Source organism: Dendrobates tinctorius, unplaced genomic scaffold (assembly GCF_039654945.1).
Source record: "Dendrobates tinctorius isolate UK_male_01 unplaced genomic scaffold, ASM3965494v1 ptg000144l, whole genome shotgun sequence".
In the NCBI taxonomy this organism is placed as follows: domain Eukaryota; kingdom Metazoa; phylum Chordata; class Amphibia; order Anura; family Dendrobatidae; genus Dendrobates; species Dendrobates tinctorius.
This window is the reverse complement of record NW_027361811.1, coordinates 3,554,339-3,582,023: the sequence shown is the minus strand read 5'-3', so window position 1 is coordinate 3,582,023 and position 27,685 is coordinate 3,554,339. Positions and strand designations below refer to the sequence as shown.

General features: G+C 46.2%; 1 protein-coding gene across 17 annotated transcripts in view; it reads left to right on the top strand.

Annotated features, from left to right (window-relative positions):
- The window catches only part of AOPEP (aminopeptidase O (putative)), a 767,795-nt gene that overhangs the window by 431,709 nt on the left and 308,401 nt on the right, over positions 1–27,685 (top strand). For all 17 annotated transcript variants that reach the window (XR_012220365.1, XR_012220366.1, XM_073545970.1 and 14 more), the window contains one exon: positions 19,323–19,425. Coding sequence is in view for 15 of the 17 variants with exons in the window: in XM_073545970.1 (XP_073402071.1) it covers positions 19,323–19,425 (103 nt within the window). In the remaining 2 variants the exon portion in view is untranslated. The remainder of the gene's footprint in view (positions 1–19,322; positions 19,426–27,685) is intronic.

Here is a 27,685-nt window from a genome sequence, read left to right as displayed (position 1 = left end):
AAGAGACAAACTGATCAGAGACAAAAATGGAACTCAGCACACCCCCGACCGGGGATGGCTGAACTCCAAAAAACAAGGTAAACAAAACAAAACTAATAAGTTCAATAGCAGAGCAAAAACTTATCTTTGGGAAGAAGGAATCAGACTGGTCTCCAAGAATCCAGCAGAGAAATCACCAGCGACTCAGAAGGGCGTCGGCTGCCTTATATCCAGTCAGAATTTCCTGTTACCCAGTCATCATCTACCAGATCAGGTGTTTGGTAATCAGCCTCACTACCTTCCTTCACCAGAAGAGGGAGTTCATCAGACATCGACGGTGAAGGGGAAAATGAACTCACAACAGTACAGGTAACACAGTGATCACTGGTCACATTATACACAGGACCTCTGTATATAGTATACAATGTATAGTGTCAGTGTATAGGTAACACACTAACTCACCGGTGAAGTCCTTCATCCTTGCTTTTCATTCATACAGCACAGATCGCCATCACGTCTTCCAGCCAGGAATCGTCTCTGCAGGAAATAACATAGTTATCTAGAGCTCCGCTTGCAGAACACATTACTTAGTTTTTCCCAACTTCTACATTACACTACATGAAGAAAAAAAGATGACATAGTGTCGCTCTGCACAGTAACAGGACCGCCCCCCCATTTAAAACAGTATCCTCAAAAAATTACATCACTGCAGTAATAATATCCCTTAATTAGCCCCTATGGTAATATCCCCCAACCTGACCCCGGTGTGTCTCATTCCTGGCTTTAGCCATATGTTCTCCCATCCCACCCTCATGAGTATCCATTCTGCCCCATCTGTCTCCATCGTATCCATCCTGCCCCATGATCCTGTGCGATCTGTCTCCAACCCTGCCCCATCTGTCTCCAATCATGCCCCATATCTCCATTCTGCCCAGTGTCTCCAATCATGCCCCGTGTCTCGCATTCTACCCCGTGTCTCCAATCATGCCCCGTGTCTCGCATTCTGCCCCCATGTCCAGCATTCTGCCCCCATGTCCAGCGTTCTGCCCCCATGTCCAGCGTTCTGCCCCCATGTCCAGCGTTCTGCCCCCATGTCCAGGGTTCTGCCCCCATGTCCAGGGTTCTGCCCCCATGTCCAGGGTTCTGCCCCCATGTCCAGGGTTCTGCCCCCATGTCCAGCGTTCTGCCCCATGTCCAGCGTTCTGCCCCAGTCCAGCATTCTGCCCCATGTCCAGCATTCTGCCCCATGTCCAGCATTCTGCCCCATGTCCAGCGTTCTGCCCCAGTCCAGCGTTCTGCCCCATGTCCAGCGTTCTGCCCCATGTCCAGCATTCTGCCCCATGTCCAACATTCTGCCCCATGTCCAGCATTCTGCCCCAGTCCAGCATTCTGCCCCAGTCCAGCATTCTGCCCCATGTCCAGCATTCTGCCCCATGTCCAGCATTCTGCCCCAGTCTCCAGCATTCTGCCCCAGTCTCCAGCATTCTGCCCCAGTCCAACATTCTGCCCCATGTCCAGCATTCTGCCCCATGTCCAGCATTCTGCCCCATGTCCAGCATTCTGCCCCATGTCCAGCATTCTACCCCATGTCCAGCATTCTGCCCCATGTCCAGCATTCTGCTCCATGTTCAGCATTCTGCTCCATATTCAGCATTCTCCCCCATGTTCAGCATTCTGCCCCATGTCCAGCATTCTGCCCCAGTCTAGCATTCTGCTCCAGCTCAGCATTCTGCCCCAGCTCAGCATTCTGCCCCATGTCCAGCATTCTGCCCCCGGCCCCTCCGGATCGCCGCTGTCAAAAAAAAAAAAAAAAAACCTGGCCGCACTCCAGCGGCGGGCGAGGCTCGGGCTCCATCCCCCCAAGCTGCTGAAGCGCACTCTAGCTGGCGACTGACAGTGACGTCAGACGCCGGCAATGTGCGCGCTGCGGCTGACATCAACTGCCAGACTCCGATTGGCTGGTGGCTGTTAGCTATTGACGTGCGGGCCGGCGGGCCCGCATGTCATTAGCCGTGCTAAGGGCCCGGTTTACCTGCCCATCGGGGTATTACTGCCCTGACTGGCATATGGGGCCCGGTGAGCAGGGGAGACTGGGCCCGATGTGGGCCCCCTCTGCCCACCGGGCCCCATATGCCAGTCAGGGCAGTAATACCCCGATGGCGGCCCTGGGACCACAGCAGTACACCACTAGGGAACCCGGAGCAGTGTCAAAAGGTTGTTCGTTGGATAGCGGACAATGCTTCCAGTCACTTTTAGGCTCGTGGAGACAGAAGATTTCCGTAACCTGATGGCAGAAACCATCCCAAGGTACTTGGCCCTCAGCTGCCACTATTTCTTCCGGTGTACCGTCCCCGCCTTACACAAGCACGTGTCCCACAACATTAGGCGTGTCCTCAATAATGCAGTTACTGGGAAAGTCCACCTAACAAAGGACACATGGACAAGTGCTTATGCGCAAGGATGGTACATCTCACTGACAGCAAACTGGGTTAACATAGTAGTAGCCGGACACAGTCGAACCTTTGGATGGAACACGTCCTCCCGAAGCCGGGGATTGTGGGCCCTAGGTCAATTGGGGTTGCCCGCACCATCTACAGCTCCTGCACCTCATCCTCCTCCTCCTTCCCCTATTCAGCCTCTATCTTCAAAAAGACCACATCAGTCACAAGCTGGAAGCATTGCAGCACTGCCTCAGCGGCAACAGGCTGTGCTGAAGCTATTATGCTTAGGTGACAAACCACACAATGCTGAAGAGTTGTGGACAGCTCTAAAAGAGCAGGCACATCTGTGGCTCACACCGCTGAACCTACAGCCAGGCATGGTCATCTGTGACAATGGCCGGAACCTGGTGGCGGCTTTGAGGCGAGGCAAGCTCACACACGTACCGTAGAAGCGCTTTTGCGTGAAACGATCGTCGTCCTGTTCACTCCGCATGAGACTCCTGTCCTTTATATTTTAAACTGCCCAAATAAAGTGGATTTTTAAGGGACGGTGAGTGCAACCCTTATTCATTCTTCTGTGCATGGACATTTGCTCTGTTTTTTCATTGGGTTGGCACCCTTGAGCCCAGGCTAGGTAACCAAACAGAGGTCTGGACACCTACAATACGTTGCAGACACAGTGATGCAACAGTGCAGATCTTTTGCACTTTTTTTGTGGACTGTCGCACACGTACCATGTGCTTAACCTCATGGTTCAGGGGTTTCTCAAAACCTACCCGGAATTGCCGAATCTGCTTGTCAAATTACCCCGCCTTTGTGCCGATTTTAGAAAGTCAGCTACAGCTTCCACCGCCCTTGCCTTGCTTCAGCATTTGCAGCTTTCGGCTCACCGACTGGTGTGTAATGTCCCCACGCGTTGGAACTCTACACTGCAGATGTTGGGAAGGATTTGTGAGCAGAAGAGTACAGTTGTTGACTACCAGCATCAACAAGGCTGTCGGTATTCAGTTCAGACTCCATACATAAGATCTCAGGAGTGGACATGTATGTCAGTTATACGTACCATCCTCCAAAACTTTGAGGACTCCACCAAGATGGTGAGCGGCGTGACACCACAATTAGCGTCACCTTCCCGCTTCTCTGTGTTCTGAAGCCTTCACTGCTCACAATCAAAGAGGATGCTTTGCAGGTGGAGCACGATGAGATGGAGCAAGGAACCATACAGGATGATTAGACAGAGCCCAGCCTCATCTCATCCCAACGTGGATTGGGTAACAATGAGGAAGAGGAGAAGGAAGATCAGGAGCTAGTTTCATGTGCTATAGACGGTACTACCTGCACATCTGCCATAACGTCTGTTCAGCGTGGATGGCCTGAGGACAGGGAGGAGGAGGAGAGCATGATCAGTCCTCTTGGTGAGGATATGGAAGTCTTGCCTGTTAAACTCAACCATGCGTGCCAGATTGTTATGTTACGCTGCCTTTCCCGTGACCCTCGCGTTCTCAAAATTTTGGGTGACAGTCATTACTGGTTGGTGATACTTCTAGACCCATGCTATAAGAAGAACTTTCTAGCTCTTATTCCTGAGGAGGAAAGGTCTACTAAAATGGGGCTGTACCAGAGGGTCATTGTTGCGGAATTATTCAAAAAATTCCCATCTGAAAGCGCTGGCGGCAGAGGTCACAGTTCATTGGACAACCAAGGAGTACAGGCGAGAGAGACACAACTCCAATCCAGCAGAGGCAGGGGAACAATGGGAAAGTTCTGGGAGAGTTTTCTCATACCCTCCCATCACACAGGCCCTGAGGCTTTGCACAAGGAGTGCAAAGTTTGGGAAGATTCTGAGGGACCTTGCTGACCATACCAACGCCCTTTGTGATTCTATTGGGTATCCAAGCTGGTCACCTGGCATGAACTAGCTCTCTACGCCTTGAAGGTCCTGGCTTGCCCTTGCACTAGCATTTTATCAGAACGGGTTTTTAGTGCCACTGGTGGAATTATAACTGATATGCGCATCCGCCTGTCAACTGAAAATGCTGACAGGCTGACTCTTATAAAAATGAACAAGGGCTGGATTGGGCCAGACTTCTCAACACCACCGAATGATAGCAGCGTAACATAAACTCAAATCCAGTGTCTTTTTTTGGAAGGTCTTTTCCCACGCACCTCTTCATACGCACGCATGGGTATACACTTCCTGATTTTGGCTATTTGCTGTTGTCCTCCTCCTTCTCTTCATCCTCATCCTCCACCACCATATCACCAGGGTGACCGTGGTCCGTGATGCAACATCCACATAATTTTTTTAAAGGGTGTTTGTGATATCCGTAAAAAAAAATTGGGATACAGTATGTTCATGTATACCCCCAGGGGTAAATCTTTGTCAGCCCATACACTTAGTGCATGGGCATTACAAGTATAGGAGACCCACTCCTTTCTAATGGGAACATTTTTTCGTGAGGCCCTCCTCTACGTCTCTTAAAAGGGGTATTGGGGTGCGCTCAAATTTTGGGAAGCCCTGCCACTCACTGCATATGCAGTAACAGTATAGGAGACCCACTGTTTAATAATAGGAACAACAAAGCATAGCCGGCTGATGGCTCTCTAAGAATAGTGAGGGCCGACTGCTGGCCCTTTAAGAATAGTAAAGGCCACCTGATGGCCCTATAAAAATATGCTTTGTGACTTTCAGAGTCCCTCCTTCATAAATTAAACAGAATGTGTCTGATGATGTGCCACACACCATATGGCCAGGTTGTAAAACAATAAAGGTTGTAAAATGTTAAAATGACATTTCCCAGTGAATGCATTTTGTCTTTTTTGAAAGCAATGCTAAAGTTCAAAAACGCATCAAAAAAGCTACGTTTGAATATAGCCCATGGTGTGGAGGAGCATTTTTGTTTTTGGTTATTTATTTTGCCTTATATATGTCATTACCCTTGAAAGGATGTTCCTTAACATTTTTCCCAGGAAAATCCAATTTAGTTTCGTTTTTGTATGTTTTATTGTGAGTCTGTAAAAGTGGCATAAGACTCTGAAAACATTGTTCACAGCAGTGACCTGGGAGTCAGAAATGCTTCCAGGGGTCATTCCCATGCTCTTCCTATGTCATTTGAGCACTGTTCCCATCTGTTTCTGCAATTTCTAGTCCCTCTGCAGACTGCCAGGGGGGCTGCCGGAAAAATGCTCGAGTTTCCCATAGACTTACATTGGGTTCGCTGCTTGGGTTGAGCACCCGAGTATTCCAATTTGCTCGACCAGAGCAACGAGCACTAGAACATTTTAGTGCTCACCCATCACTAGTGATGACCACTTTTCCCGGCACTGGCACCAAAGAATCCTCACCGCATAAGGTGCGCTCTGTTCGAGGATCCACAAGTCTTCAGTCACATAGAGTTAGAGAGCTTTGACAAACTTTCTAAAAAATATGTACCAGTACAGCATATTGTTTGGGGTTTTTTTTGCAGTCTTTGCAAGTAGTACAATTCATCAATGCTGTCTTTGGACCAAAGAAAGGTTGTGCAGCTCAGCTATGCACAATCTGTAATCTTTGCTGTCAGCTGATTTGGTTTAGTATTCTCTCTATTCAGTATTTGTTATTGTATGGTCATTACTCAAAGAGAAATCAGCTTCTTATTTTAATAAAATCATCTTTAGATTGTTGTTTCTCAAAGAAAAGTTTGAAGTCTTTCTTAGTCTCCTCATTTTGTAACTGCAGACGAAGGGAAACATGAGCACAGAACTGGCAGCCTCAAAGAAATCAATGGGATGTAAAGCAAAATCCCATGCTATCTTTGAAAAAGCAGATCCTATCTGCCCTTGCTTTAAATGTAAAAACAAACAAGAGAGGTTCCAGAGACCCAAGAAGAAAGGGCCTACCTTCCACCCTGATACCCAGATCAATATTATACATAAGGGAGGGGTTGGAGGAAAGGGAATGCACCTCCCAAGCACAGAGATTAATTCCGGAATGCCGGCTTCCCCTTTGTTCTGCTCAGTAACCACTAACATACCCTGTCAGAGACACGCAGGCCAGGGAAACATGCCTGCAGGCAAGTTTCCCCTCTCAAGTTACTCATTCTTTGGATTAGCAAAGAAGAAAATACATATTGTTCCGTAAACCGCACCCTGCCCTCTCTGCCTTTCTGTCTCTATTCTGCAATGAGACAGACAAATACAGGGGACTGGATCCAACTGAGAAACAAGTGTAACATATTTGAATGAATGGTGTTATGTCATTGATGCCAGATATAGGCTACAATAAGGCCCGGTGCACACAATCCGGAAGTGGCAGCACTTTGGACGCAGCGCATGTTCGCTCCATAAAAAGTGCTGCCGTCTGTTGAATGCAGGTGAATCCGCATGTGTTCACTGAACCGTGCAGGTTTGCCTCGTCCCATACATTCTATTGATGATATTTCTCTTGCAGAGACTAGCGTCTCCGCAAGAGAAATTGACATGCTGCAGTCTGGAACGACGCACCGCATGTCCAAATCTGCGGGTGAGCTGTCAGTGTCTGTGCATGCATAGTGGACATGGGATTTCTTGAAATCCCATCCACTATGCTGTACCATCTGGCCGCTGCGGGTTTGACGCTGCATAAGTACACAAACCCGCAGTGACTACTGATTGTGGGCACATACCCTAATACATAGGACAGACAATACATTGCAGCATGTATGAACTGTAGGTGCAATGACTCATAGGAGGACAGGCCAAACATGGCAGTATGAACTGTATATGCAATGACTGATAGAAGGATAGGACAGTATGTATGAAGTGCATGTGGAGTGATTGATATGACAGGCCAGACATAGCAGTTGTATGAACTGCATGTGCAGTGACTGATAGTAGGACAGGCCAAACATGGCAGTATGTATGAACTGTATGTGCAATGACTGATAGCAATACAGGCCAGACATTGCAGTATGTATGAACTGTATGTGCAATGACTGATAGGAGAACAAGACAGACAGAGCAGTATGTATGTACTTCATGTGCAATGACTGATAGTAAAACAAGCCAGACATGGCGGCATGTATGAACTGCATGTGCAGTGACTGATAGTAGGACAGGCCAGACATGGCAGTATGTATGAAGTGCATGTTGTCATGGTTACAGATGGGGTCCCATCCCTGCCGTTATGGGGCTAATGTTGTGTGCCTCTTTTTGGATCTGGAAAGGACATATATACCCCTTCCTGGCTAAGATTCTCAGTTATACTGTTGTTCTTACTGGGTGTCTGACCCACTGGTGTGTGTGTATACTGCATTGCTTGATTGCCTCTCGTGTATGACCTGGTCTGTCTACTCATTCTGTTCTCTCTCTCACGTTTTGGTACTATTGTCTTCTTCGGTTCTGACCTCCTGGCTTGCCTATTTTTACTCTGTTAAAGTTTGTCCCTATTGTACCGCACTGATCGTTCTGGCTTTTCGACCTCTGGCTTCAACTTGACTACCCCTGTGTCTCAGTCCACGGTACCTCCCGTATCTCTCTGCTTTGACCTCAGCACGTATTGACTTGTCTCTGGTTTTCTTTTTTCCCGCTGACCGTCGGCGCCTGGCTCCGCCCCGGCCACTCCACCTCAGTCACGTGGGACAGGTCCTGTGCACAGTCTAGTGAGTTCACCTTCTTTTGCCAGTCACCTCTCCTATTTCAGTGTGCATCCCCCTGCAGTAGGTTGCGCAGTGGGTCGTTACACATGTGCAGTGATTGATATGACAGGCCAGACATGGCAGTTGTATGAACTGCATGTGCAATGACTGATAGTGGGACAGGCCAGACTTGGCAGTATGTATGAACTGCATGAGCATTAACTGATAGTGGGACAGGCCAGACAGGGCAGTATGTATGAACTACATGTGCAGTGACTGATTGTAGGACAGGCCAGACATGGCAGTATATATGAACTGCATGTGCAGTGACTGATAGTAGGACGGGCCAGAAATGGCAATATGTATGAGCTGCATATGCAATTACTGATAGTGGGACAGACCAGACATGGCAGTATGTATGAACTGTATGTGCAATGACTGATAGTAGGACAAGCCAAGCCAGACCTGGCAGTATGTATGAACTGTATGTGCAATGACTGATAGTAAGAAAGGCCAGACATGGCAGTATGTATGAACTGTATGTGCAATGATTGATAGTAGGACAGGCCAGACATGGCAGTATGTATGTGAAACAGAGGCCAGGGGCGTGGTTTAGAGTGGCAGCATTGGCACACCCTGACCCTCTGCCCTACTAACACATGGTAGTACACTCACTTGCAAGTCAGTGTCCATTTCACACTGCCGGGAGTCCTTTTCCTTTAACACCACACAGTGACAGTCAGAGTTCAGGTTTATATTCAACAAAACAATTTTACTCAGCTCCTCCAGTTTAGTCACAGAAACAGCACAAGATTCTTCGCAAAATATCACCATTCCATTCCCTGTACTGTCCCTCACTCCTCCGAGAATATCCACTGGATCCGCCGGTCCTGCAGCTTCCATATTGGTAAGACTAACCCGCTTCGGGAGTTCCCTGCCCACTTCCCTCTTCAAAGGTGAATTTGAGAAACGGCTCTTCCATTCCTTACCAGGCCGTAGGCCTCGGACGGTTAGGGTTGTTCCTACAAAGTTAGCTGCTACCGTTCTGATGCTGCCAATATATTCCTCCACACTGTGTAACTATCATCTCTAAGGCCGTGGACTGCTAGGCTCCTCGACTTAAACGTTCCCCGCTGGACACAACTGTCCTGTCCTTGCTCCTGGCTCACACTGACTAACTCCAGGAAGCTCCCCAACTACTCTTTTCCTAGCCCCTCCTAACCAGACAAAATCCTATTGGTCTAACTAATCCCTATTCTATTCTATTCTGCTACTCCTACTGGGCTAAGTTCTACACTATCCCTATATCTTTACAACACATGAACATAAGTACATTGCAATACACTATATATATATATATACAGTTGTGGCCAAAAGTATTGACACCCCTGCAATTTTGTCAGATCCTCCCTACATGTAAAGCGCCATGGAATAAATGGCGTTATAACAATAAATAATAATAATGCTCAGTTTCTTCCTGAAAATGATTGCAATTACAAATTCTTTGGTATATTATCTTCATTTAATTTGTCTTAAATGAAAAAACACAAAAGAGAATGAAGCAAAAAGCAAAACATTGATCATTTCACACAAAACTCCAAAAATATGCCAGACAAAAGTATTGGCACTCTCAGCCTAATACTTGGTTGCACAACCTTTAGCCAAAATAACTGCGACCAACCGCTACCGGTAACCATCAATGAGTTTCTTACAATGCTCTGCTGGAATTTTAGACCATTCTTCTTTGGCAAACTGCTCCAGGTCCCTGATATTAGAAGGGTGCCTTCTCCAAACTGCCATTTTTAGATCTCTCCACAGGTGTTCTATGGGATTCAGGCCTGGACTCATTGCTGGCCACCTTAGAAGTCTCCAGTGCTTTCTCTCAAACCATTTTCTAGTGCTTTTTGAAGTGTGTTTTGGGTCATTGTCCTGCTGGAAGACCCATGACCTCTGAGGGAGACCCAGCTTTCTCACACTGGGCCCTACATTATGCTGCAAAATTTGTTGGTAGTCTTCAGACTTCATAATGCCATGCACACGGTCAAGCAGTCCAGTTCCAGAGGCAGCAAAGCAACCCCAAAACATCAGGGAACCTTCGCCATGTTTAACTGTAGGGACCATGTTTTTTTCTTTGAATGCCTCTTTTTTTCTCCTGTAAACTCTATGTTGATGCCTTTGCCCAAAAAGCTCTACTTTTGTCTCATCTGACCAGAGGACATCCTTCCAAAACGTTTTAAGCTTTTTCAGGTAAGTTTTGGCAAACTCCAAGCCTGGCTTTTTTATGTCTCGGAGTAAGAAGTGAGGTCTTCCTGGGTCTCCTACCATACAGTCCCTTTTCATTCAGATGCCGACGGATAGTACGGGTTGACACTGTTGTTCCCTCAGACTGCAGTGCAGCTTGAACTTGTTTGGATGTTAGTCGAGGTTCTTTATCCAACATCCGCACAATCTTGCGTTGAAATCTTTTGTCAATTTTTCTTTTCCATCCATATCTAGGGAGGTTAGCCACAGTGCCATTGGCTTTAAACTTCTTGATGACACTGCGCACGGTAGACACAGGAACATTCAAGTCTTTGGAGATGGACTTGTAGCCTTGAGATTGCTTATGCTTCCTCACAATTTGGTTTCTCAAGTCCTCAGACAGTTCTTTGGTCTTCTTTCTTTTCTCCATGCTCAATGTGGTACACACAAGGACACAGGACAGAGGTTGAGTCAACTTTAATCCATGTCAACTGGCTGCAAGTGTGATTTAGTTATTGCCAACACCTGTTAGGTGCCACAGGTAAGTTACAGGTGCTGTTAATTACACAAATTAGAGACGCATCACATGATTTTTCGAACAGTGCCAATACTTTTGTCCACCCTCTTTTTTATGTTTGGTGTGGAATTATATCCAATTTGGCTTTAGGACAATTCTTTTTGTGTTTTTTCATTTAAGACCAAATTAAATGAAGATAATAATAACAAAGAATCTGTGTTTGCAATAATTTTCAGGAAGAAACTGAGTATTATCTGACAAAATTGTAGGTGTGTCAATACTTTTGGCCACAACTGTGTGTGTGTGTGTGTATATATATATATATTGTGGCAGGGCTAAGGGTCGTGTAATTGATGGGAGATATGTGTCTCATAAATGGCTTATCTCCATAATGTAAGGCAGAAGTAAAGCGTACCAGATATTATTATTGTGGTTGTTTGAAGGACCTGTGGTGAGGTCACAGTCATGTGACCAGTCAGCTGCTGGGAACGTGGGTGTGGCTACAGCCTTATAATGTGACCTGCTCCTGAACCAGGGAGCTGTATGTGGGGAGGACTACACCTCCCAGCATGTGCTGAGACTTGAGGTCTGAGTCTGCAACCACGAAGGTTTATGTTTTGTTTGCCTAAGCTAGAGGCTATTTTTGGTGATACGCTGTTTTATGGTTTATGACAGAAATAAACCTCATGAACTTTGGAAGAACCGGTCTCCTGATTGTCTCCCGCTGCACCTGAGCGAGTCACATCCCCACAATTGGTGGTACACGTGCGGGCAGCGGTCCCAGCAGAGACTTGAGACAGTTGCTGCATGTCCTGGGTGAAGTTTGCAGCGGGGCAACAAGCATTGCCTGGAATCATGGAGGACCTCATGAAACACCTGGTCCAGTCCCAGGCACTGCAGCAGGAAACCAACAAGCTGTTGTTACACCAGATCCAGCAAGGCCAGCAGGAGCAGCGGCAGCAGTTCCAGCAGAGCCAGCAGGAACAACGGCAGCAGATGCAGCTTCTGGCAACCGCCATCCAGGAGGGCAGGACGAGCGCCCCAACCCCAGGTCGGGCTGATGCCACCGACGTCGAGAAGGCGGTAAGACGCGCATTACAAAAAATGACCCCTGAGGATGATGTGGAGGCCTTCCTGACGGTGTTTGAGAGGGTGGCTGAGAGGGAAAAACTTCAGCCAGAGCGGTGGGCGGAGGTACTGGCCCCTTACCTAACGGGGGAGCCCCAGAAGGCGTACTTTGACCTGACGGTACAAGATGCCAGAGAGTATCCCAAATTAAAAGCGGAAATTCTCGCACGCTTGGGGGTAACAATGACTACCAGGGCACAGCGAGTTCATCGCTGGGCCTATCACCGGGACAAACCCCCGCGCTCCCAAATGTTTGACCTGTTGCACCTGGTCCAGAAATGGCTGCAGCCAGAGTCGGCTTCCCCTGCACAGATGGTAGAGCGAGTTGTGATGGATCGGTTTGTGCATTCTCTGCCGAGACCTCTACAGACTTGGGTTGCCCAGGGTGATCCCCAAAATGCTGATGAACTGGTTGGGCTGGTCGAGAGATACCAGGGGATGGAAGGTTCCTTGGGGAAGCAGCCCATTCCATATTGGGGGTCCCAGCAGGGGGCGGAGTCACAAAAAGGGGTGGTGCGTCCAAGGTCAAAAGGGGCGGGGGAGGCGGTGCCCAAGGTCCCCTCGGGTGTTATTTGCTGGAAGTGTCATGGGCCAGGACATATAGCGGCCCGTTGTCCCCAGACCACCGAGCAGATGGACTGCAGCATGGGACGCCGTAGTTCGTACTACCCATATCCAGCTTGCAGTGTGAACTCGCTACCTAACAAGGGGCCACAAGCGTGTCCCGTGAAGGTGAACGGTCGAGCAGTAATGGCGCTTCTGGACTCCGGGAGCTTGGTGACCCTTGTGAGGGCCAGTTTTCCTCTAAACATACTCCCGGGTAAAAAGATTGGTGTTCGGTGCATACATGGCGATGCAAAGGACTACCCTATGGCTAGGGTGAAGATTGAAACGGCGCATGGCACCGAGTCGCATGAAGTTGGCGTTGTTCGAGACTTGTTGCATCCCATAATTATTGGCCGGGATTTCTGTCTGTTTTGGGATCTGTGGGGGATGGGTTCTGAGTGTGCTAGCAAGAGCAGGGAACCAATCCACCCCACTGAGGTATCGCCACCACCAGAGGCAGACGAGTTCCCTTTATGTGTCCTTGTTGGGGATGAAGAGGAAGGGTCCCCTGTACCTGACATCCCGGAGTTAGGGGTGGCCGGGGAGAATTTTGGGACTGCCCAACATAGGGACCCCACACTAAGGGAAGCCTTTAACAATGTCACCGTCATTAATGGGGTTGCACAAGAGCCAGGAGCAGACACAAGGTTTCCCCATTTTATGTTGAGTGGGGAATTGTTGTACCGGGTCACGAAAATAAGGGAGGAGGTGGCAGAGCAGTTAATAGTACCAGGCCCCTATAGACGAAAAGTGTTGGACATGGCCCATTCACACATCTTGGGGGGACACCTGGGGGTGGAAAAAACCCAGGAACGGATTGTACAGAGGTTCTATTGGCCTGGGTGTCACCGGGAAATAGTAAACTATTGCAGGTCCTGCCCGACATGTCAGTTAACTGCCCCCACATCTCATTTTCGGAACCCTCTTGTGCCACTGCCCATTATTGAGGTGCCATTTGAGAGAATTGCCATGGACTTGGTCGGTCCCTTAGTTAAATCAGCTCGGGGCCATCAGTATATATTAGTCATTCTGGACTATGCCACACGCTATCCTGAGGCCATTCCCCTGAGAAACTCCTCTACGAAGAGTATAGCCCGTGAGCTGGTCCATGTGTTTTCCCGGACGGGTTTGCCGAAGGAGATCCTGACCGACCAGGGGACACCTTTTATGAGCAAGGTGATGAGAGAATTGTGCAGAGTCTTGCAAATTTCCCAGCTGAGGACTTCAGTGTACCATCCACAGTCAGATGGCCTTGTTGAGAGGTTTAACAAGACCCTGAAGAGCATGCTGAGAAAAGTCATAGAGGAAGATGGTAGAGACTGGGATTGTCTCTTACCGTATTTACTGTTTTCTATCCGTGAAGTTCCCCAGGCCTCCACGGGGTTCTCCCCCTTCAAGCTTCTGTACGGCCGGCATCCGCGAGGTCTCCTAGATATAGCCAAGGAAACCTGGGAAGCCGAAGTCACGCCCCACAGAAGCGTCATTGAGCATGTGGCACTGATGCAGCAGAGGGTTGCGAAGGTGATGCCCATTGTTAAAGAACATCTCCGCCAGGCACAAGAGGCTCAGGCCAGGGTCTACAACCGGTCAGCCAGAGTGAGGCAGTTCAATCCGGGAGACCGAGTTCTCGTGCTTATCCCGACGGTGGAAAGTAAGTTCTTGGCCAAGTGGCAAGGGCCATATGAGGTGGTGGAGAAACTGGGAGACGTAAACTACAAGATCCACCAACCCGGAAGACGGAAGCCATACCAGGTTTACCATGTTAACCTTATCAAGCCGTGGCAAGATAGAGAGCCAGCGGTAACTCCGTGCTTGCTGGGCAACCTAGAAGGGGAGGTTGGAGCCGTTACCATAGCGGAGACTCTATCGAAGGCCCAGAAGCAGCAGTGCCGGGAGTTACTCCAGAAAAACTGCGACCTGTTCTCAGAGTTGCCGGGGTGCACGAAGGTGGTGGAGCACGAAATTCTGACCGAGCCACATGTGCGGGTGAACGTGAAACCATATCGTATTCCTGAGGCCCGGCGAGAGGTAATCTCCAAGGAGGTGCAGCGTATGTTGAAGCTCGGGGTCATTGAGGAATCCAAGAGCGGCTGGTCGAGCCCGATTGTCCTGGTCCCAAAACCTGATGGTGAATGGAGGTTCTGCAACGATTACCGGAAGCTGAATGAGGTCTCCAAGTTCGACGCTTATCCCATGCCACGCGTTGATGAGCTCATCGAGAGACTTGGACCTGCCAGGTACATAACCACTTTGGATCTGACCAAGGGATATTGGCAGATCCCCATGGCACAGGAAGCCAAGGAGAAGACGGCATTCTCCACACCAGACGGGTGCTTCCAGTATGTCCGGATGCCGTTTGGCCTACAGGGAGCTCCAGCAACCTTCCAGAGGGCGATGGATAGAATCCTTGCACCTCATAAGCTATACGCTGCCGCATACCTGGATGATATCGTCATCTTTACCCCGGACTGGGAGACTCACCTGGAAAAGGTCCAAGCAGTGTTTGACGCTCTAAGAGAGGCGGGGTTTACAATAAACCCGAAGAAGTGTGCCTTGGGGAGAGAAGAAGCCAAGTACCTCGGATATGTAGTGGGGCGTGGCGAGATCAAACCCCAAATCAATAAAGTGGAGGCAATTCAGACATGGCCGAGACCTCTGTCAAAGAAGCAAGTTAAAGCCTTCCTGGGGATTGTGGGATATTACAGGAGGTTTATCCCAAACTTCGCCACAATGGCTGCACCTCTAACTGATCTGCTTAAGGGGACAAAGTCAGTGATGGTCAGCTGGTCCGAAGAAGCAGAGTCAGCCTTCCAAGAAATGAAGGGAGCTCTTTGTAAGCAGCCCGTTTTGGTGGCCCCAGACTTTAAACGTGAATTTGTCCTCCAGACAGATGCCTCAGATTTCGGGGTAGGAGCTGTCCTTTCCCAAGAGATACGTGGGGAGGAGCATCCTGTTCTCTACTTGAGTAGGAAGTTGACTTCTTGTGAGAGAAATTACTCAGTTGTAGAGAAGGAGTGTTTGGCCATAAAATGGGCAGTGGACACATTACGGTACTACCTGGTGGGACGGAAGTTTAGGTTAATATCCGACCATGCCCCACTCAGGTGGATGAGGGAAACAAAGGGCAAGAATGCTAGGGTCACCCGCTGGTTCTTAGCCCTACAAGACTTCAGCTTCCATGTAGAGCATAGGGCTGGGAAGCTACATGGGAATGCCGATGCCCTCTCCAGAATCCCTTGCCTGGTAGGTGAAAGTGCCAAGCCCCACGGCTTTAGGCAGAGGGGGGAGGTATGTGGCAGGGCTAAGGGTCGTGTAATTGATGGGAGATATGTGTCTCATAAATGGCTTATCTCCATAATGTAAGGCAGAAGTAAAGCGTACCAGATATTATTATTGTGGTTGTTTGAAGGACCTGTGGTGAGGTCACAGTCATGTGACCAGTCAGCTGCTGGGAACGTGGGTGTGGCTACAGCCTTATAATGTGACCTGCTCCTGAACCAGGGAGCTGTATGTGGGGAGGACTACACCTCCCAGCATGTGCTGAGACTTGCGGTCTGAGTCTGCAACCACGAAGGTTTATGTTTTGTTTGCCTAAGCTAGAGGCTATTTTTGGTGATACGCTGTTTTATGGTTTATGACAGAAATAAACCTCATGAACTTTGGAAGAACCGGTCTCCTGATTGTCTCCCGCTGCACCTGAGCGAGTCACATCCCCACAATATATATATATATATACACATTACACAACATATGAAACAAACCAGGGATGTATGCAAGAAGTGCAGGGTATTAAACTAGACCCTGTACCCCTTACTTATGAACTGTATGTGCAATGACTGATAGTTGAGGGTCACAAAGGGAGAAGCGTATCACTTGCTAACATACAACAGTGACTAATGCCTTCCCATTGTCCTTAATATAAGGCCTGAAGAATAACAATCACATCTCAGAGACATGTCACTTATCTGGACATTGATTTCCTTGTTTTCCTTCGTTTGAGTGAATTTATGAATGAAATAGTTGTGAAGCCCATTGTGAATTAAAGACCTGTTAGGGGCCAATGTGTCCTTTCTGCACATTATATGTTGCTGAGTTCTATATCACCTTCCCCCACTTGTCTGTGTTTTTATTGTTCTGTCATGATAACTGGTAATTTTCACAAGAAGTTATTGGGGGATTTCTCCAAGAAAATCCTGGGAGTGGTTGACGACAGGAAGTCTGCCAACAATAAATTCTGCAGTGCCTGAGGCTCAAGCTGTTTTGTGAGACTCCTATTTTACAGCTTTTGATTTCCTGATAATGCTGCGAAGAAATACAAGCTCACGTGAGACAAAGCCGACATAGCTGTGGCATTTCAAGGAAAAACAATAGCGTATTGATGGCTTTAATAGTTGTGTAATCTTTGCTATAAAATAGAACGTAACAGATATATATCTTCCTGCCAGATTATTTCACCAAGGGACATCTGAGGTCGCGATAGCACATCCAGAATGCTATAAACGGTTCTTGTAGAGCACCTCTACGTTGCTACTGAGTATTCTAAAAAAATTAAATTAATTAATAGGCAGATGTTACAGTTTGCTACAAACATGTTTATCTCAAAACAGCTAACCTAGAGAAACTCAAAAAAACACATCATGAAAAATAGCCTCACCAAAACCTTGTCAAATGATTCATGCACTAGTAGGATGCAGCAGGCCCCCACTGATAAAGGCAGGGGGCCTCACAGGTGCAAACCACTGATGAAAACAGCCACCCACTCACCTAGATAATGGAGAGGTTGGCTGCCTAGTAGAAAAAATGCACACAGGTAAGACTTGCATGGGGCGCTAGTCACACAGGTAAGTGTGATGCAAAGTGTCTGGATAACAGCCTATTGATCACGCCCATAGTATTAGCAGGCGGGCTGCCCAGCACTATATATACACCACACAGGAAACCAAGCCTACAGAAAGGGGCCATGTTTATCTGTTGTAGAATGTCAATGGTGCTCGCCGAACTTGTTAACAGTCCCTTTACAATAAACTGACCACAGCATGTTCCCCTGCTGAAATCTCATGTGATTTGCTGTAATCTGTGTGGGAAAAAGACTTTATAAGTACAATTTGTCTGCAGTTCCATCTTTTGAAATTAAATGGGTATTCCCATTTCTAAGGTCCTTTCCCAATATGTAGTAGGTGTAATAATAATATTTGCATATACCTCCAATTAGAAATGTAATATAGTTATCCTGATAACTTAGGGGGGTTTATCCTACTGACAGATTCCCTTTAAAAACTATTACTACTGAAGGGAAGCTGTGTTTTGCAGAAATCAACTTGTTTTGAGTTGGGTCTGGATGCCAGTAATTTAAAATGTTTATCTTTTGATTCTGGATGTCCAAGCATGTCATAAACTAAACAGTGTTTTTGACTTATTTGCTTTTTTTTGGATTTTTACAATATTTAATTATGCACTTAAGAAAAGATCATCAAATGCAGAATCAAAATAGTGCTGAATATGCTGGGGTAGGCAGATTGCCAGTATTTTGTAGAATACAACAATTACTGTGTATGTCCTTGAAACATGAAATAGTTATTATTTCATAGGGCGGCACGATGGCTCAGTGGTTAGCACTACAGCCTTGAAGCGCTGGGGTCCTTTGTTCAAATTCAACCAAGGACAACATCTGTAACAAGTTTGTATGTTCTCCCCGTGTTTGCGTGGGTTTCCGCCGGGTACTCCGCTTTCCTCCCACATTCCAAACACATACTAATAATCAATTTAGATTGTGACCCCCCATTGGGGACTTTGCCCATAATGTCTGTAAAGTGCTGTGCAATTAATGGTGCTATATAAATGAGTATAATAAATAAATCTCACCTTGGTTAACATGGTGCTAAGAACTTTTTAAACTTTTTTTTCTAATCTTGAGGGCCGTTTACATTTAGCGATGCACCAGCGATCTGACCCGGTCAGGATCGCTGGTGCATCGCTAAATGATCGCTAGTGAGCTGTCACACAGGCAGACTTCACAGCGATGCAGCAGCGATGCAGCGCACGATACTCAGCTTTCACACACAGCGATCCTGACATCCTCCCGCCCGCCTCCACGCGTCGCTCGTCGTCACAGCAGGAAGCAGACGATGAGAAATGGAGTCGGACATTCTCGCGCGATCAGCGATGGACAGCGGGGGAGCCGGTCGGAGGTAAGTATCATACATAGCGATATCGCTATAACGTCACCGATTTTAGCGATATCGCTATGTGTAAAACCCCCTTAACGCTCCCTTATCAGCTACATAGAGTAGGAATGAAAAGAGCCTTTCTTCCTGACAGGCTTTGTATTGTGAACGTTTAAATCAATACTTGTAATGGAATAGCTGTACCTTGAGTTTTAGTCATTGTCATGTTTTGGGATTCATCCAGGTTAAGAATCTAAATTTTTTCTTCTACTATAGTATTACATTTTAGAGCAAGACATTTAATGTTAATTGAAATCTATAAATTTATCTTTAAATGTTAGATTATTGGATATTACATTTTTCTCGACAATTTTGGGAGTATTGTAGGCCCCTTTATGTTTTTCCAAATATAGTACAAATCTAATAACGGCCTGTTCATTTCACAGTTTTGTTATCTCAAACTGATTTTCTTTTACTTTTCATTTATAGGAAAATCAAATTCAATAACAATAGGTGTCAAAAATTTCAATTGACCTCTAATGTAATACTAAACAATGGCTGATAGAAGATTCCATAGGTTTTTTTTAGCATTTCACAATTTTGATTTAATATTTTGCGCTGTTTATTGTGTTTGTATTTGTCAAATTGTTAGACCACAAGGAGAATCCACTGGTGAAGTCAGTGAGTCAGGAGCTTCCATGGTACGACACGGCTTAAATGCAGATAAAACTTTCATGCAGGTGCATTACCTGAAGGTTAGTAGTTTAATGTTTCATTTTATTAATGTGTGTAAATCTTATATAAACATCGTGTGGCCACATATACGTGGACACCTGAACATCGCATATGTTTGAGTTTTTGGACAACGCATTCTGAAACCATTGCAAAAGCTAATCAAACCATGTGTAATGGTCCTGTTTATATACTCCTCGTTCACACTGAAACTGGAAAAAGCCATGGCCAAACTGTTACTACTAAGTGTACAAATGTCTTTATATGATGTAAATAAAAGAGCAATGGGTCGGCACTCGGTACTATAACGTGGTGCCAGTGAAGAAAATAAAAACAATAGGGAAAGTAGATCCTGGAACTCATGAGCCTGTGACAAGCCCAGAGAGCAAATCCCATACTGTTTATGCTCTTCTACTTAATTTAACTGTAGAGACTATACATTCCAGATGGTAGCTTCCTCCAGGCAAACAGCCATCCCATATTCGCCCAGAAGACTGACAAATGTTGAAAATGTATTCATCACTCCAGAGAAGAACTCCAGCTTAGCATGAGTCTAACAGTCACTTGGCTAATGTGCACCTGCTCAACCAGGTGAACCCCATATAGGGAAGCTCTCAAAATAAAGTTATTTTTCTGTTGTCCCTTCTAGAGGCAGATTGGGACTGTATAGAGAATGTTACTGATGCAACATGGAAAAAGCAGTTTTTACTCAGCACTTGCTTCAAGCACCCTTGAAATTTGTGTTGTGTATTTTTGTTAAAAAAATGGGCAGTTATTTTTGTTTGTTTCTTATATCTGTACTAGATGGAGGCCCCATCCTATCGCATCGGGAGGGCGGTAATGTCACGATGGTGGCAGGCTTTGCAGCGTTGAGAATCCCTCCCCCCATGTACTCACCCAACTATCCACTCTTTCCCCATGTGCTGACTTCTCCCGTCTGTGCTCTCTCCTTTGACCTGTCTACCCCATGTGCTATCCCCCTTGTCTGCTGTCTCTGTCCTTCCTGTGCTGTGTTCTCCCCTCATGTGCTGTCCCGTTTGAGAGGTCTCTCCCCCCTGTGCTCTGTCTCTCTCACCCCTGTGTCTGACCATGTACAGAAGATACCACAGCTCCTGGGCAGGGGAGGAAGCAAAAGACAATACTGACACTACAGCAGGAGATCGCAGAGGATACATTTTGTGAGGTAAAATATTGTTTAAAAGCAGTCAGTGAAATATTTTACCTCACAAAATGAATCATCTGTGATCCCCTGCTGTAATGTCAGTATTGTCTTTTGCTTCCTCCCCTGCCCAGGAGATGTGTTATGCTCCGTACACGGTCAGACACAGACAATTTTTAAAATTAACTTTCATTCATGGGAAAACTCCTTTAATATGACCGGCTTCCTCTGCCTGTAGACACGTCGCGCATCTGCCGCCGGGATCAGCCGAATGATTCACTGCGCCTGTGCGGAATTCGTGCAGGCGCAGTGCGACAGTGTTCCACTGGTGGTACCGTGCAAGAGGCTGCGTGAGTGTGTGAGTGTTAGTGTGAGCATGTGTGAATGTGAGAGTATATAAGTGTGAGAATGTGTGAGTGTGCGTGTGGTGCGACAGTGTTCCGCTGGTGGTACCGCACAATAGGTTGGCACCAGCAGCAGTCTCCATATTGAGACCCCCATCACTTGGGTGTCTCAATATAGCAGTGGTCAGTGAACTTCCTCCGCTTGGAATTCTGGGATACGGTGACATCTGGACAGAACAGGAAATGAAAATATTACAAGACAATTATATAAATAGATATACCATGATCATTATTACAAAGCAAAATTAGTAATATTACAGTTTTCACATGGGCCACTGAGGCTTTTTTAGACTCATACTTCCTGTCACAGCTGATAACTCTGGCTCCACCAATGACATGTCATGATCCAAGGTGGATCTGACAAGTAAATGGACAAAGTGAACTTTTTTTCCTTTGGCTTAGTGCCAAAGTGGGGTGGTCATTAGAATTATTACACGTGGTGTCGTTTGTTCCAGGGCTGTGGAGTCGGTAAGCCACAGTTGCGACTCCGACTCCTGGATTTTATCAGGCTCCGACTCCGACTCCTTCATAAATGGCCAATTCATAACAACAAATTTACTGTTGTAAAATATTAAACATCGTGCTTATTCAGTTTCTCACCATCATATAAGTAATCAGACCACTTAGAGCAAAAACTACATTTATTAGAATACAATTAGAATATAGCAAATAACTTTTATAAACTTTTCTAAACTGTAAGTAAATATGCAATAAACACTTTTATGCAGTTAATAAGAAGAAATCTATAAATTTGTCCTCAGAAAAAGTATTGCCTCTGTCAGATCCTCCTTCATGGATGCCCTCAAATCTGATCTAATTATTTTGAGAGCAGAGAACAACCTCTCTACACTAACTTGTGTTGGTGGCAAAGCAGTAACCACTCGGGCAACATCTCTGACAATGTCAGGATACAGAGGAATCGCTTGTTGCACTGTTATTTTTGATGAACGGTCAAATTTCTCAATTTCTTTTAGTGCACATGAAAAATTCTGCTGAAATGTACTGGCTGTGTTCCTTGATGGGGATGACTCTTCTTCTATGCGGGAACGCTTTGCACGGTCCTTGTGATCCAAATATTTTTCAAAATTAAATTCTTCATCAGTTGATGATGAGGGTGAAGATGTGGCAGGACGACCAAATTCTTCTTGTTCCTCCTGACTGTTCTGCAACCCTTTCATCCTTACTGCTATTTCAAACAGAGCTTCTTTTCCTTTACTTAGCTGTTGATCATCTAGAAGAATCCGATGCATTGGGTCTACATAAACAGCTGCCAAAAGAATGTTATTTTGTAATAGTAGCTCCTCTCTCTGTTTCATTGATGTAGCAATGCCACTTGCAATTAACCCTCCTCTTTGGGACAGGCGAAACATCAGGTTCTTCCACTCCTTTAAGAAAATACCTGGAGTTAAGTCCTCTGCTTGTAATTTTTTAGTCACTGTAAATGGGTGCTCTAGCAATTTTTCCAGCTCAGTCACCTGATTCCACTGACTTTCATTTAGCGTCAGTTGAGGGTTAGCCATGTCTACAAGAAAGGTTTTCAGTTCAACCAAGTGCTGAATCATTAAGTAAGTACTGCCCCATCGTGTGGCTTGATCAATAATTGCCCCTTTTCCAGCACGTCTCTTCAAAATTGATTCAACTTTAGGGGTTCTGGCAACAGTAGCCAATTTTCTCACCTTGCCAATCCATGCAGCAGCATGTCCTTCTTGCAGACTGTCTCTTATAGCCAGCTGTAGCGTATGCACAACACAGCGCATGTGATGAATGAAAGAACATATTGACACAGTTTCAACAAGATCATGCTAAACTATCATGCTGCTGTTCATCTGAAGCAACTTCAGTTTGCTCCTCAGTTACAATACTGTGTTCCTCTATTTCAAACATTTCTGTGTCTGTGGACCCAGAATGTTCTTCTAGCTGCTGGTCACCATCATTACTCTCATTCATTAGCTTAATAGTACTTATCATATTTGAAGCATTGTCAGTTACGACAGAAAGAACTTGCTCTTTTTTAAGTTCATAGTCTTGCAGAACCTTTTCCACCAAGACCTGGAGAAACACACTGGTGTGATGAGCTTTGGTGTCTTTTACTGCCAATGTCTTGGTAACTATTTCATTTTTGTCACAAACAAATCGGACATTGATGGCAAAATAGTTCACTCTGTGACGTGTGCAGGCATCCATTTTAAGAAACAAAGCGTCCCTTGAGAGTTTTTTTTAAGTTCTTCCTTTTGTTTAAAAGCTTCTTCGATTACTAATTTTCTAATACTCTCTCTCTCCAGAGAAACACCAAGCTTCCGGGCCATTTCCCCATTCAGACACATAAAAGCTGGTCGTGAAAATAATGAAATAGGCACACTATCCTTTACAACAAGCTCTATGGTCTGTTTTTTAAATGTATCTACTGTCATTGTCACAGTAACTTTGTCACTGACAAAATATCTTGCAACTGATGGCTGCAAAGTTCTCTGCTCCTTTGTTTGGCTGGAAGAGCTGGGCACTGGTTCATTGGTTTGGATGCAGTCTTTCTCATCCACTGCTTTCAGTACTTCTGGATGAAAGCGCTGTAAATGTCTCTTTAGATTAGAAGCTCTGGTAGGAGCATTTTTATCTTTGCCTGAATATGCACTCATCTTGGCTTCACAGCATTTGTTTTCGTCTGGATCATTTGTCATACACTGACAGACATAATGTTTTCTATCTTGAGTGATGGTGAAATGTTCAAATACAGCTGATTTAATGTGATGCTTCTTTGACATTCTCAGGTTTTTATGTTGAATCTTTTTTATTGAAGAAGTGAAAAGATTTTAACATATAACAAACAAGACATAAGGTACAAGATACAGTATTATACATGGTTATACACCAAGCCATACCGGATTCGCCAACATTTTACCCATAACCTGTGAGGGTGTATTACAAGTATCAAAGAGATAGGGTAAGGAAACAGAAAGAAAAGGATAACTCACAGGGAGGGGAGGGGGGGACTGAGGGATGGGTTACGGATCTCCGAGCCGGTCTCTAAGAAACATTTTCAGTTAACCGAAGTAGTCCAGGCGTCTCCCTGAACACTATCCAGGGCTGCCATGTTCGAATCAAGCGAGAATTATCTCCCTCCAATTCAGCCATCAACTCCTCCATACGAAAAATGTCTATAAACTCTGATAACCACTCTGCTATAGTTGAGTTGGCTTTGTCGTTGTACGCCAGTAGCGCGGGATCACCATCCTTGCTGCAGTAATACAAAACCGGAGAAGGCTCTTCTTTTGTGTTGATATGGAACCCGGAAGAATTGATAAAATGGCAATTTGTGGGGAGGGAAGGACACATTTCCCAGAGATCTCCTGGTATGCCCGAAAAACCCCCTCCCAAAAGGGTCGTATAGCAGGGCATTGCCACCATATGTGGTATAGCGTGCCTCTCTCCATTGCACATCGCCAGCATGTATCATCCAATGTCGGGAAGATGGACTTCAATCTAACGGGGGACAGATACCACCTAGTCAGTATCTTGTAATTTTTCTCTTGAGCGCCCCCGGCCGGAGACATTTTATGTGTATAAAGAAAAGCTTTATCAAGGTCCTCCTTCGAGAACTTGCATCCCATCTCTTCCTCCCATGCGCGGATGTAACTTGGAACCCCTTCCGAATCCCCTGAGTGAAGTTCCTTATATAAAAAGGAAATCAAATGTGAGGGAGGGTCTTGCATTTGTAAGAGAGCTTCCAACCGCGTCATGGGAGGGCGAGAAGTACAGTCGGCCAAACGTCCCCGTATAAACGATCGCAACTGGTTATACTCCAACCAGGAGAGTGTCCTACCTGGGAACTTTTCCCGTAAGGCGTCCCATGTCGGAAATTTTCCGTCTATTAGTGTCTGTCCCAATCGTAAGTCAGAACTCCTGTGCCAACCCAAAAATTGGTCTCTGTGACACCCTGGGGGAAAGCCCGGGTTACCAAATATCGGTGACAGTGGGTTCAAATTACTGATCAGTTTCTGTTTATGTTTAACCCGATTCCAGACCCGTAGAACTTCTCGAGTCAAGAAACCTGTTGGTCCCTTATAGTCATTTGCAACCTGTTCAGTTCGTCTGATCCACGGGAGATGACGCAATGGGACGCCGAAAGATACCTGTTCCAATTGTACCCATTGTTTAGAATGATGACCGAACTGCCAGTCAAACAGACGTGCACGTAGGGAAGCTCTGTGATAGAGTTCCAAGTCAGGGAGGCCCGCTCCACCTCTGGGTTTCGGGGCGGTTAGAATAGAATATTTAAGACGAGGTTTAGATGTCTGCCAGACAAAGCGTATTAACGCAGATCTAATGGTCTGAAAGAATGTCTTCGGCGGCACTATCGGGACTGCCTGGAATAGATATAAGAACCTTGGAAGAATGTCCATTTTAAATGAATTCATCCTACCAAACCATGAGATGGTCTTCCGTCCGTATTCCCTCAACCGTTTCAGAGTCGACTCCAACAAAGGCACATAATTTAACTTATATAAGTCGGTCGTGTCAGTAGGGATTTGAATGCCTAAATATTGAATGGCCCCAGTCTTCCACCGGAAGGGGAAATTTCCCATAAGTCTTATAAGTTCAGCCTGTCCTAGGGATATATTTAGGGCTTCAGTTTTCTGAAAGTTAATCTTGAAGTTACTGACCTCTCCGTATTTTTGAAACTCCTCCATCAATGATGGAAGGGTTATGTGTGGCTGGGATATATACACTAAGAGGTCATCCGCATAAAGAGAGACTTTATACTGAATATCGTCCACCCATAGACCGTGTACACTAGGATTCTTCCTGATCGCCACTGCTAAGTGCTCCATAACTATCGCATAGAGAAGGGGCGACAAAGGGCATCCCTGCCTGGTCCCGTTCCCAATGGTCATAGAGCCCGACATTGCTCCATTTACCTTGACCCTGGCCGACGGGCCAGAGTATAGGGCTGCAACCCTATGCAGAAAACGGTTCCCTAGGCCCAGCTGTCGCAGGGCCGAAAACATGAAGCCCCAGTGCACACGGTCGAAGGCTTTCTCCGCATCCATCGACAGTACAGCCAACGGTTTACATTTCGATTTAGCATAGGCAGTCAAGTTGAGAGTCTTACTTATGCCGTCCCTCGCCTCCTTTCCTCGCACAAACCCCACCTGATCTGAATGTATTACCGAGGGCAAGAGGGGAGCCAGACGATTAGCCAGTATTTTGGCATATAATTTTACATCAACATTGATGAGAGATATTGGGCGATAATTTGTTACTAATTTAGGGTCCCTGCCTGGCTTTGGCAACACCGTAATAAAAGCCTCTAAAGACTGTGGGGCAAACGGGGACTCAGCTGTGATGGAGTTAAATACCCCCGTCATAATAGGCCTAAGTTGTTCCTGAAACATCTTATAGAAATGAGGGGAAAACCCATCCGGTCCCGGGCTTTTACCAGCCGGAGTGTTTTGGATGACTTCAACAATCTCCTCTGTCGTAAAGTCCGAATCCAACGGGATGGTTAAATCCGTGGCCAGTGTGGGAAGAGCGGTGTCGTGAATATACGATTCTATGCTTGGTTGAGGATCCAAAGGTGACTGAGGGGAACAATCTCCACCAATATTATATAATGTATGATAGTAATGCCTCATTATGTCCAAAATTTCTGTCGGGTTCGACGTCGCTCGACCCCCCTTTTGCTGGAGAGAAGAGATATATGTAGTCTGGTTACGCGGATGTAAGAACCTGGCCAGTAGACGTCCACATTTGTTAGCTTGACCGTATAATATACTTTTAAAGCGATTTCTGTGGTGTCGGTATTTCTCATTCAGTAGGGACTTCAGATCGTCTCTGTATTTGATCAAGTCAATCAGCGTTTCCGTGTCCTTGTCCGTTTTATGCTTCGTCTCTAACGTCAATATCTTTTCTGTCAAGTCTGTAATCTCTTTACTTTTTATTCGTTTCAAGCGAGATCCATGCTTAATGAGGACCCCTCTGAGAACACATTTAAGGGCCTCCCATTTAACAGGGATGGCAGTAGTGTCGTGTGCATGGTCTTGTAAGAAGTCCGCTATGGTAGACTTGATGTCGGCCGCACAAGTATTATCTTTTAAAAGATTATCGTTCAATCTCCATGTCCACTGCCGCTGCCCCGAGTCAGGAGGGCTAATGTCCAGAAACACTGGAGCATGATCCGACCATAGAAAACTCCCGATAGAAGGTCTCGGGTTCCAGGCCAATGCACAGTGGCTAAGGAGAAAGAAATCAATCCTCCCATAAGAGTTGTGCGGTGTGGAAAAGAACGTGTAGTCTCTTTCAGTGGGATTACAAAGTCTCCAGACATCAGTGAGTCGCAAATCCTGGAGATCCCTTTTCAGTGAGGATAGCTGGCGATATGAAAGATATGACCTCGCTGCCGTGGAGTCTAGAGTCGGGTTAAGAGTCATGTTAAAGTCACATCCCAGTATGACCACCCCCTCGGCAAACTCAGCCACGATCTTCAGGAAAGATCTAGCAGCTCGTATTTGGTCCCGGCCGGGAGTGTACCAACCCGCTATAGTATATGTGGTTGAAAAAATTTGAATTTTCAAAAGCACGTATCTGCCCTCCGCATCAACCAATGTGTCCAATATGGTATGCTGGAGGGATTTATGGAGCGCTATGGAGACCCCGCGGGAGCGTGAATCCGGGTTAGCACTATGAAACCAGGTCGTGTAATGTCTGTCGTGAATATTAGGGATG